Raw genomic sequence first — 12,466 nt, 5'->3', positions numbered from 1 at the left:
ATAATTCTATATATTTACGTCCCTTAATAATCCGGGTTAATATTTACCTATTTATAAAGGATTAGGATTTTATTTAGGATTAGGTTTTATCCTCTTCTTCTTTACCCTAACTCGCTAAGGGTCGTGCTCTAGCTTATATTTATATTAATAGTCGCTAGCGTATTTAATTTTAATAGGGATATATCTAATCCGCGCGCTAGTTATAATAAATCCGTACTTTTACTACTTAATAAATTTATTAAGGTTTAAGAGATTCCCGCTTCCTCTCGCCGTCTTATTACTACTCTCGTTTTTACTATTTTTAATAATTACTATTACCTTTTTAAATCGCTAGTTATCGTACTTACTAAGATCCTCTTTTTTGTTTAGTATAAAAAAGTAGGTTTTAATAGTTCTTTTTAATAATAGTAACGGTAAACGTTTATATTACTATAAGAAAATATAGTAATTAGTCTCGGGATTTTTATTAATTACCGATTTCTATTATCCCGTATATTTCTAGCTTCCTAAGCCTCGTGCTCTCTATAATTTTTAAATAGCTTCTTTTCTTAACCTACCTCTTCTAAGGTAATATTCTATAAAAATAGTTAAAAATAAACGCCGGGCGGCTTATAGAAGAGCTATATAGGCTATTAAAAACTATATAGGCCGTTAAGTACGGTTAACGAAATTAAGCCCTCTTTTTTATAAAATCGTAGATTTTAAAGACTTATTAAAAATACCTACTTATTACTCGTACGCGGTGGGGTTAGATACCTTAGAGATCTTATTTTTTATAACCTCTTGGTACCCTATTTTATATTTTTTAAGTAGTCTTTTTCGTAGCTTAATTATAGTTAAGTAATTATCGCTTAGGTATTTCTTTTTATTAATTTAACTAGTTAATTTTTAATTACGGGCCGGCTATAGAAAAGTCGTTTAATAGAAAAGCTATTTAGGGCAATAGTAAAAGGCTAGTTACTTAAGCAGTTCCGTTAATTAACGTATTTTAACGTAGTAAACGTTAACTTCTCGTGGGTAGTAAAGGGCTACGATTACTTAATTCCGTGCGGTATTTAAGAATTGCCCCCTTTTTCGTTTATTTCTATAAGGTTAATTAATATAAATCTCCTATTCCGTACGGTATTAGGAAGTCGTCTTTTTTACGTAGCGAGATACCTTACTAATCTACGATAGTAGAATTTAATTACTAATTAGTATTAGTATCCCTATTATAGGGTAGTTAGTTCGAACTGTAGTTAACGAAGAGATTAATTAAACTATATAAATATTTGCGTAGTAGGTATAAAAAGGAGGTTCTAACCGTAGGTTAGGCTGGCTACGATAATCGTAAATAGGGCCCCTAATTGGCCCCTGCGCAGTCGGCTATATGCCGCGGTCAAATTGGACTTCCAATCCGACATGAAGATCCCACTTGTCCAATAGCTGCATGAGAATCTTGGCCTCCTTGCTCTGCATCCCGCCGGGTCGCAGCGCCTCCACTAACCTCTCCATACTGCCCTCCACAATGTTCTCACAGTTGGACAGGGACCCGTACACATCTCCTTCATGTTCTTCATGACACGCTTGGCATTGTTCCAACTGATCGCCCGGCTGAGGGCAGCTATCACCAAAGCATCCATCACATATGGGCACTCTTGAGCTGGAACATCTGGATCTGCAGAGAGTTCCCGAATCACATCTCCATTAAGCCCTTCCGGGGTATACAAGCGACCTGACATTCGTAATGGGTCGGCTGGAGGAAGTTGGGGTATGGAGATGACTGGGCATATTAAAACCAGGCGGCAAACCTCTTTCCAGAGAGTTTTGGGGCTGAAGGCGGTGAGCCGACGAATTCATCGTCAGCAGGGTTTGCCTTGAAATCAACAATCCCGTTCTCGTTCTTCTCCTTCTTCTTCTTAGACTTTGGCGCGTTCTTATCAGTGACTTTCTTTGTGATTGATGAAGATTTCCGACGCGTCTTGCGCTTGATATTGGCTTCCAACTCGTCGGAAAGTGTGCAACCGGAGTCTTTGTGCGTTATCTTGGACGATATAGAGCTGGGGGTTCCTGTCTGGGTAGCTGATCGCGTGCGTGTTGTTGTTGGGATTAACAGTGATGCCCTGTTTATGGGACTGGTGTTAAAACTTGTTCTGGTCTAGGCGGGTCTCAGGAGAAGGTATGATCGTGCGAGACAGACCCCTACGCGCATCTGCGTGATATGACTGGGAAACAGTTCCAAATTTGCTGACCTTCTCATGCTAGGTCAGGTCTCCAACATGTCTCATTCATAAGTACTCACGGACAATTTTACAAGTGTTGTTGTCCGACACAGAAGCCATCTCTCTTAATGACGGCATTCGTAGTCCCTGTCGATCTAAGCGCAAGCCCCCCTAACCGTCCGATCGATCCACGCCACTCAAAGGCTAGTAGGGGATTTGCGCTCCAAATCACTAAAACCTAGTACCGGTACATCGTTGCATGCCCCAAAGGCCACCATTGTTGGAGTCATTAAGACAGCCAAATGTGAAAATGCTCCTCATCGAGCTTAACCTGAAAACGTACTCTGATTCTCGAGTTTCTACGGTCCCGAGCAATGTCTAATTTGGCAACGACGAGGCAGCCACCAATGGCCCAAATCCCAATCGAAGAATGGCCAAAAACACTAAAACGCTTATCAAAATCAGAAAAGAAGGAAACCTAAACACGAACCTTGTCATATCCTGTTCCTCTCTGAAGCACCACCAACTTGTCTCGTCCACAAGTCCTTGTATCTGTTACCTTGCGCTAACAATTCTTCGTGCGTACCACTTTCAACCACTCTACCCTCGTGTATGACCACAATCTTGTCCGAGTTGACAACCGTTGAGAGTCTGTGCGCAATAACAAACGTCGTCCTGCCACTCTTCAAAGTCTCCAAAGCATGCTGGATATTCGCCTCAGTCATCGTATCAACCGCACTCGTCGCCTCGTCGAGAATCAGAATGGGCGGATCCTTTAAAAATACCCGCGCAATGGCAAGTCTCTGGATTTCACCGCCGGAAAGTTTGACCCCCTGCTCGCCAACCTTGCTCTCGTAGCCGTCGGCGAAACTCAGGATCCGATCGTGGATCGCAGCAGCCCGACATGCCTCGAAAACGTCTTCGTCTGTCGCAGACGGCCGTGCGTAACGCAAGTTTTCCATGACGGATGCGTTAAACAGCAAGGGGTCCTGCGGAACAACCCCAAGGGCTTCGCGAAGCGATGTGAGAGTGACGTCGCGAATGTCTTGGCCGTCAATGGTGATGCGACCGCTTGTGACGTCGTAAAATCGCAGCAGCAATTTCATGATTGATGACTTTCCAGCGCCCGTCTCTCCGACCAAAGCGATAGTCTTTCCTGGTGCTGCTGACACGTCCAGCTGTTCAATCGTCTGTCTCCTCGGATCGTAGGCAAAGCCGACATTCTCAAATGCGACGTGGCCTTTGACGGGCGTGAGGTTCTTGGCGTTCTCCCTTTCGACGATGGTTGACTTGGTTTGTAGTAGATTGAGAAGACGTTCGGCATCCACCAAGTCTGACATCAAGTACCGATAATTGTGTGAGAGGAATTTGAGAGGCCAGACTAGATACTCCCAGTATGTTAAGAGCAACACAAAATCTCCGGGGGAAGCTCGGCCGTTAGTGATCTCGTACAGTACCAGGCATGCTAGCACGAAAAATGTCACTGGCACGGTCGCCTCCAGGAGAGCCTGAATGAAAGCATCGCCGACCCCATATCTACGGCTAGCGGCGAGTTGCGAGTCCACAGCCTGGCCGAAGCGGCGCTTCTCGAAATTGAACATGTTGAAATACGTGACGGTCTGCCATCCTTGAACAGCCTGATGCATGATTCTCGCTTCCTCTCTTTCAGCTTTGCTTGACGCCCTGCGATTCGCGAGGTTCATGTTCGAAGTGACGATCTCCAAGGTTGTGAAAGCCACAGAAGCCACAAGCATAGCCAGAGAGACGTAGGCGTTGAATTTCCAGTACAGGAACCAGAGTGCGATGAACATGTCCGCAACTGTCGGCAGTATGTCAATGACGGCGGTCTCGAGCAGATTGCTAAGAGCTCCACCCTGCTCAATGGCCTTCATGACTTCTGCAGAGTCTCTCTCGGCGTGGAACTCCATGGGAAGGTTCATGACGTGACTGAAGGCGGCATTGGTGATCTGCCTGTATGAAAACTGCTTGATGGGAATTTTGGCGAGTGCTTCAATCAAACCCAGACCTGACTCGCCGCTGATGAGACTTAAAAGCAACCATATGGCCAGTGCACCGTATGGTGCTTCTTTCGCCAGGATTTTGTCGGTGACGATGCCGAGTTGACGGGGGATCAGGATGATCATTGCTCTTCCACCTGCCATGCACAGAAGGCAGAGAACAATCGAAAGTTGAACTTTTCTGTCGTTTCTGGGAATCAGAAGCGGGACAAAAATTTTGAAGTCTTTCAAATATCCCAGCCATCCGCCCGTCTCTTCTAGTCTCTTGGCTCGCCGACGCTTGATGCTGGCGCTATCGTCGTCGTCTGTATCTTCGTCTTCGGAGCCATCACTGGCGATCTCGGTATCGGTATCATCCCTGAAGCGTTCGGTTCCATAGTCTGCAGGCCCTTCTTGTGCATGCGACCCCAGGAAAGGCTGACTTTCTGCTGAGCAGGCTCCGCTGCTACCGCCCCGATTGGTAGTGCTGGCCAAAGCAACCAAAACTAAACCGGCAATGACAAAGATCCGAGCTCCTTGGCAAACAAGACAAACAACGTCGGGGGTAGAAAATGATCGTCCACGAACATTGAGAACCAGCAGAGGAATCTCGAGCAAGAATGTTGCAGTGCAGGCGCTGAGCAAAAGTCGTGGCACATTCCCATTCGAACAAAGCGCTATCCACGCGAAAGTTGACAGCAAGACGTGGATAATGTGAGCTTGCTCCTTATTGAAAGCGTCGGGCTGAAAAATTGCAGCGACTAGATCAGAGACGTATGTAATAACGACGATGAGTTTCGCAATTTTCTCGGGTTTTGATCGGCGATGTTTGTAATCTTTCGTTGATGTGTGTTTCCTCTTGGCTTGGCCTGACTGAACTGAAGCCGAAAGGCCGATGAGCACGGCGCTCAGGGCACAGCCGTAGTGCAGGGCCTGCGAGGCTTGTGAAGGGGAGATCATCATGAAGGAGTCGATGAAGATGGGAGTGAAACTCAAACTAAACGTTGGCAACTCACTCTCTGTCTTAAGTAGTTGATGAGAAACATTTTTTTGTAGTCTACTCTTTACTTAAGGTTTCCCGGGGATAACTACGGCAGACTGCAAGAGGCACTCCGCTAAAACCGTTCTTTCTAATAGACCTACGGCTACCGTAAATTTTAGGCATTAATAGCGCGACTTTCTTATACGTATAAATAAATATTATAATAAATCCCGTATATTATTATAAGGAATTGCTTACGACTATAAGTAGTAGTAGTCACGTAAGGGCGGTTATGCCGCCTAGCGAAAGTAGAGTAGCTAGGGGGCATATCCTCCTTACTAATTTCTACTACTAATTAATTTCCCTTTCCTCTTAACTAACCTAATATTCCTTAAGTAAGGTAAGTAATCTACTTACGCCCCTATAGTTACTTATTAGCGATTATATTTCGCCTTATTATACTTTATACCCTTTTCTACTTCACTTTTATTATTATTACCTAATTATATACGTAATTATAAGTATAATATTCGCAATTTACTAATTAGAAATATTAATTAGGTATAATTAAGTAATTTTATGCGCAATTGCTAGTATAATTTTTACTAATTAGTAATTATGCTTTTTCTTAAGCTAATATACGCGCAATTATAAGTGCAATTACGCGTATATACCTATTTATAATTTAATTCTTTTTATTTACTTTTTTCTTTAGTATTAACTATTTATATATATATATTAATAATTTCGTATAGGATACTCCCTTTCCTAATAATCGCGTACGCTATATAATACTTATAATAAGCGCTTAATATAGCGTTCTAGCCCGTATTAAGGGTATATAGCTCCTAACGGTCCCCGTATACTAACTTACGTAGTACTTTAACGACTTTACGTTCTATAAAATAACCTCTTACTTCTTTATTAATACGTATACCTCTATATAATAGCTTTTTTATTATACAGATTCTTATATTATTTATAAGCTCTTTATCTTCTTTTTTAAAGACTTTTTATTAGATTTATAACCTTAGTATTATATAGGTTAGTATATATTACCCTATACTATTTAATATTACTATACTAACCTATATAATCTAGCCTTAGCATTAGATTAAGCTTAACCCTAAGATTACTAAGAATAGCCGTTATATACCCCCGGATATTACTATAACTCGTACTTAGGCTATTAATACTATTTAAACGACCGTATATAGCGACGCTAAGACTAGTACTAAGTTGTACGCCCGTTATAAGGCTAGTAAAGGTATTTTCGCTAATTACGTTACCTTTATAAATAAGGGCTACTCTAGTTATAACTATATATTTACTATATACGAGTATACGCTCGTTACGCCTCCTATTATTACTCGTATATTACCTTATACTACTTTATATCTATTTATAATTTACTAATAATTTATATTAGCTCGTAATACGCTTACTAAGGTCGTTAAGCGCGGTCGTAACTATAAAGGCCGTAATAAAGTCCGTATCGGCGCTCTATTTAAGTCTCTAGGTACTATCTCTACTATATACCTCTATATAATAGTAGAAGCCCTTAAATAGGTAGCTAAGTAGGCTAAAAATAATAAAAAGGGTATATATAATAGCGTATAGGATTATAAAGAGCGTTACTAATTTATATAAACTCTAAGTAAGGAGTAATTAATTCGATATTTTTATATAGTATAATATAGGAGTTTATATAGGTATATATTAAGATATAATACGGTTAAGCTTAATACCTAGGTAATAAGGCCCCTACGGAGTCGTAGAGTACTTATTAATTATAAACTAGAGTATATGCGCTTAGTTTAGCCCGTAAGAGGCCGTAACTAACTATATAAAAGCTCCCCCTAAAGTTTAACGTTTTTAATAAAATTATAGAACTTTTATTTATTGTATATTATTATTATATACTTTTCTATCCTTTTTAGCGTTATAGATCCCCGTAAGCGTTTATATTTCTATATATATACTTATAAGACCTTATAAGTAAAAAGATACCCCTATATATCACTATAATTATATATAAATATTTACCCCTTATTTAAAATTTCTTTCTTAGTTTCTTATTTTATATATTACTACTTTCTTAGAATAGTACGACTACGTATTAATCTTTTGCTATATTGAACGATAATTATTATAAAGTTAGAGAGTAATTAGACTTATAATATAATTATTATATATATCTTTATAATTTCTAATACTAGAATTATAAAGCGAACTTTTAAACGTTAACTTGCGAAATAGGACTTATAATAAGAAGAGCGTACGGTCTTTTCTAAGGATTTATTAATTCGTATTTAAAAATTATTCTTCTAATAATACTTAAATAATAAAGATATCCTTTTTTAACTCTAGTCTAAAGGATTTATAATTACGGCTATAGGATTATTAATACTTCGTTAATAAAATTAGCTTTAGTAACGATAAATACTAGAATAGCTCGTAATTATATAATAACAATTAGAAGAGTTCTTTTCTAATATACTAGAGGTTACTTACCGTGCTAAAGGGTACGGTAGAAAGTATCTTTATATATAGGTTCGCTAATAAGCTTATATTATTAACCGAGATAAACTATACTTTATATATTATAAAACTTTTTTATAATAAGTTTAAAATTAGTTAAGTAAGATAAGGTACTGTTATAAAGGGTTTACGACTCTTAGACTAAATTATATTTAGTTTTTAGATACGTATAATAAGCTTTTACTATTTAGATTTAAGATCTATACTAGTATTAATACTTATTTACGGTTTATTATATAGTTCTATATAGGGGTTTTTATCTATACGTCCCGGAATATACTTATATAATATCTTATTATTATTTAATAACGGGGATTTACGTTATTACGAGTTTATTTAGACCGAGGGAAAGAAACCGTTCTTATATCTAGTGTTTATTATTACTTTTTATAATACCGTTTAATAGTAGAAAGTCTAATTATATTCCGTAATTATTAGATCTTTAGTAAAAGTATTTATAACGTTAAGATTGAGAGTTAGTAGAATTGTCTTTATTAAAGTAGATTAGTATATTAGTAGGTAAGTAATATATATTTTAATATATATAAGTATACTTATATTTATAGGAATACTTCTAACTACTTAAGTTCTAAGGGTTATTCTATATAGATATACTCTCTAACTAGATTGTACTTCTATTTACGTATATGCTACTAATTCGTTTTAATTTTATTAACTTTATATAAATTTGGAACTCTTATTGAATTCGTTATTAAAAAGGTCGCCTTTACGTTATTTCTAATTAGCTATAGTAACTATATTATTAACCTACGTTACGAACTATATAAGACTTTATATAGCTAATTAACTAAGACTAAGTTTAATAACTATTAAACGCTATTTAGAATAGTAATAATCTAAACGCATATCTTCCTTAAGCTACTTTATAAATTTATACCTTAATTATTAAGGGCTCCCTAACTATATTAGCTAAAAATATAAAGTTTAGCGAGGCTAATTATTTTTATTTTAAAGCGTATTAATATCTTCGTATTTATCTAAAGTAGTATATATATAATAAGCTCTAACTAGAAGTTACTTTACTTAGTAAATTATAGGGCGGTATTATATAAGTTAAGTAGAGATTAGAAGACTTTAGAATTAATCTTAAAGTATTAAATAGCTTCGTAATTACGAGCAATACTAAGGACGAAAAGGAATTATAAATATAATTATAGTTTATTTTAAACTATTTACTAACGAGAATACTCGTTTCTATCTTTATAGTATACTAGGTTATTTACTATTATAAACTTTATTTTCTTATTAAACTACTATAATCTCGTCTTTTCTATCGTTTTTATCCTTTTTAACCTTTTTCTTAGCCTTTACCTCTTTCTTAACGATCTTTTTTTCTTACTTAACTAATAATTCCTCTTTAATCTTTATCGTTAGTTTAATACTAATACTTATTAAAAGCCGTATTTTTAGAATATTTTTATACGTTATTTTGCTTAAAGTTTTAGTTATAATTAGCTTTATATAACCTTTTCCCTTTTTTATTAGCTAAGGTTTAATAATTAGTAACTTAATTTTAGTTTAAAAAATAATAAAAAGTTAATAATTATCTTTTTTATATAAAATCGTAGCTTTAGAAAAGAATCTTTTTAAACTTATAGCTTCGTACGCTATTTTACGGTACTCTAAGATATCGTAAGGATTCTTTATATTAATTAGAAATACTATCTACTCCATTAAAAGAATTTGCTAGTTTATTATAAAATATAAAATAATAGATCGTATTATATTTTAATATAAAATAAACGTCGAGAAGCGATTAAACTAAACTTTCCTAATAAACCTTTTAATAACTTAGACGTTAGTATAAGTCGTTATTTAGAAACTATTAAGTTCGTTTTTAAAAAAGGATGCGTTATATAATATAATAGAGATATTAATTATTAGTAATTACTTTAGCTCCTTTTTCGTTTACTAAATACTTCGTTCCCGCTCCTTTAAGCCCGTAAAAAGAGATTTTATTAATATCGAGGCTTATATATTTATACGTTCTTATTATATAAAAAGGGTAGAGCTTATATAAGTATTATTATTAATCGGTCGTTTTAGAATAGCTTTATAAAGAGGTATTGTGAGGTCGATTAGTTCGGTAACGTCTTATATAGAGACTAGAAGTTATTATAGATTTATATTATAATATCTATAAGCGAGCTATTAGTGTTGGTATCCCTATTATAGGGTAGTTAGTTCGAACCGTAGTTAACGAAGAGATTAATTAAACTATATGAATATTTATGTAGTAGGTGTAAAAAAGAGGTTCTAACCGTAAGTTAGGCTAGCTATAATAATTATAAATAGGGCCCCTAATTAGCCCCTACGCAGTCGGCTATATGCCGCGGTTAAATTAGACTTCTAATTTAATATTAACTTTCTCTTTCTTTTATTAATTTAACTACTACGGTTAGAGGTATAATTCGACCTCGGGCCCGTTTACTATATTATCTCCTTTTCCCCTTTTTTTTTTACTCTTTTTATATAACTTATCCTTTTATTTATATAGTAACTTTTCCGCTACTTATAAATTACTCTAATTCTTTATTTAGTACTACTTTTATAGAAGCGTCTGCGAGGTTATTTTTATTATTAATCTAACGGATCTTAAGTATCTCGCGCTTTTTATATAATTACCTAAGGGCTATAATATCAATTATAAGCCTCTTTTCTTTCGTTATTCGTAATTTAATAAGGTATTTATATAACGAGTAGGAATCGGTATAAATAACCGTTAGAATAGGTAGAAAGCTAATTTAATTAGTAATCTTTTTTAGCGTTATTAAAATTGCGTAGGAGAGGTTAACGCCGTTAATTATATTATAAACCTCTAATGTTAATATATTTCTCGTTACTTATTTACTTTTAGTTAATAAGTAGTGGATTATATTACTATATATAGTAAATTCGCTCTTATTTATATTCTTATTAATTAGGATAATAATATACTTTAATTGCGAAGTGAGGTTGTTATTATTTATAAATAACCTATTAACGAAGACGTAGAGCTTATTAGTTATAAAGTCGATCGGGTAGTAAACGAGACCTCGATTAAGATTTGTTTATTACTACTTAAGCCGCTTATTAAGTACCTCGACGTCTCGTTTAGTTAGATTTATAGCCTATATTACTTTAATATAATTAAAAGTTGCCTCGGGTTAATAAATATTTATAATATATACCCCTCGTACGAGCTTAGCTTTATATTACTTCTTAACGTTAGTTACGTTCGGATTAATAAAGTCAATCTTCTTACCCTACCCCTTTTATTAAAAAATAACGGTTTCTTTTTTAATTATAAAAATCCCGCTATTAAATACTAGGGGGGTATTTATTATAAGGACCTCTTTTAGCTTTATTATAAAGCCCGCTTTCTAGAGCTCCTTATCCTCTTTTTTTATAAAGTTAATATTAAATATACTTAATATATCGTTAGTTTATATTTTAATAATTTTAAATTAGTTACTTTCGTGCTCTGCGATTAGTAAGTACGGGTCGTACGTAGAGGTAACTATTAATAGTTAATTAATATAAAAATCGTAGTAAGTAGCTTACTAATAAGTGCCCGATTCTACGAGCTTATATAGTAGCTTAAGTACTTTAATAATCGTACTTTCTAAGTACTTACTAGCTATTTCTTTTAGTAAATGGGCTAGGATTTTCCTTATAAGCCCTGTGGCCGATTAGGTATAGGCCTAGGTAATATTACGGCTCTAAATCTTATATCCCTTCTTCCGTAGCGATGCTATTAGTACTATTATTAATTATTAGCTATAGTGCTATATAGTAAGTAATTATATAAGTAACGTTACTTTTTCAACGTTACTATACCCCTAAATTACGTATCTAGACTTCTCGTACGGCTAGGGTGTTCTTTTTTCTTTAATTTTACGAACTATTTATAATTTAAATATATAGAGGTTTGTATATTTTTCTAAGTCGTATAGGATAAATTAATAGACCCCTCGATTACGAAGAGTATTTATTTTAATAAGATCTAATCCCTTATATAGCTTTTTAGTAGTTATAATTACGCCTTTTTTACATAGTTTAACTACTAGCTCGAAATCGGCTTTTTTTTTTTATATAAAAGGTATTAATTACCTCGTTATTAATAATGAATTGCTACGTGAGGGCTTGCCGTCGTAGTCTTTTACGACGTCTTATTAGTAGTATTAGTGCCCTTTTAGTAATTTCCTTTTCCTCGTTATTTATTAGTATTATTATAACGATTTTATTAAGGATGATTTTTTATACTTCTACCGCGGGTTATATAGTTTCCCCTAGCTCTTTTCTTTTTTATAGGTTAGAAATTACCTCGTTAGGATCTATATAGTACGGTCTAACTACTATAATTAATACTTCGAGTAGCTAGTTATGATCTTTTGCGACTATATAAGAGCGCTCGTTAACGGAAATTAATTTATATAGCCTAGCTTATTATTAAGTAATTTCGTATTATACTCGTATATCCGAATTTAATAGCATATTTAAATTACCCCTTATATTAAGCCTATTACGTATAGTAATTACTTTATTAACTTACTTTCTTATACTTACCTTGCGCAGTACCTATATTACTTTTTTAATTACTTAGGCTCGTTAGCTTATACTTAGTAATAATAATAAGGCTAAGGTCGTTCTTAAATATACTCTAAATATTAATAGCGTTAGTATAAGTCCGTTAGGCCCTATAGTATCGTTATAGTATTTAAGTACTATTTAGAGGTATTTAT

At 34.8% G+C, this 12,466-nt stretch overlaps 2 protein-coding genes across 2 annotated transcripts; both read right to left on the bottom strand.

Annotated features, from left to right (window-relative positions):
* Positions 1-1,365: 1,365 nt before the first annotated feature.
* On the bottom strand, positions 1,366-2,321 carry CLUP02_06704 (base excision DNA repair protein; the record flags this gene model as incomplete). The annotated part of the gene is made up of 6 exons (XM_049285701.1): positions 1,366-1,565; positions 1,636-1,651; positions 1,708-1,735; positions 1,791-2,137; positions 2,180-2,226; positions 2,282-2,321. The coding sequence occupies 6 exons, from the start codon at positions 2,319-2,321 to the stop codon at positions 1,366-1,368; spliced, it is 678 nt and encodes a 225-aa protein (XP_049142844.1).
* Positions 2,322-2,490: 169 nt separating this feature from the next.
* On the bottom strand, positions 2,491-5,158 carry CLUP02_06703 (ABC transporter; the record flags this gene model as incomplete). Its single annotated transcript, XM_049285700.1, has 2 exons — positions 2,491-2,644; positions 2,742-5,158. 2 exons carry the CDS (start codon positions 5,156-5,158, stop codon positions 2,491-2,493), a joined length of 2,571 nt encoding a protein of 856 aa, XP_049142843.1.
* Positions 5,159-12,466: the final 7,308 nt, after the last annotated feature.

Source organism: Colletotrichum lupini, chromosome 3 (genome assembly GCF_023278565.1).
Source record: "Colletotrichum lupini chromosome 3, complete sequence".
Taxonomy (NCBI): Eukaryota; Fungi; Ascomycota; class Sordariomycetes; order Glomerellales; family Glomerellaceae; genus Colletotrichum; species Colletotrichum lupini.
Note: the sequence above shows the minus strand (reverse complement) of the source record. Positions and strands in the feature narration are given on the sequence as shown.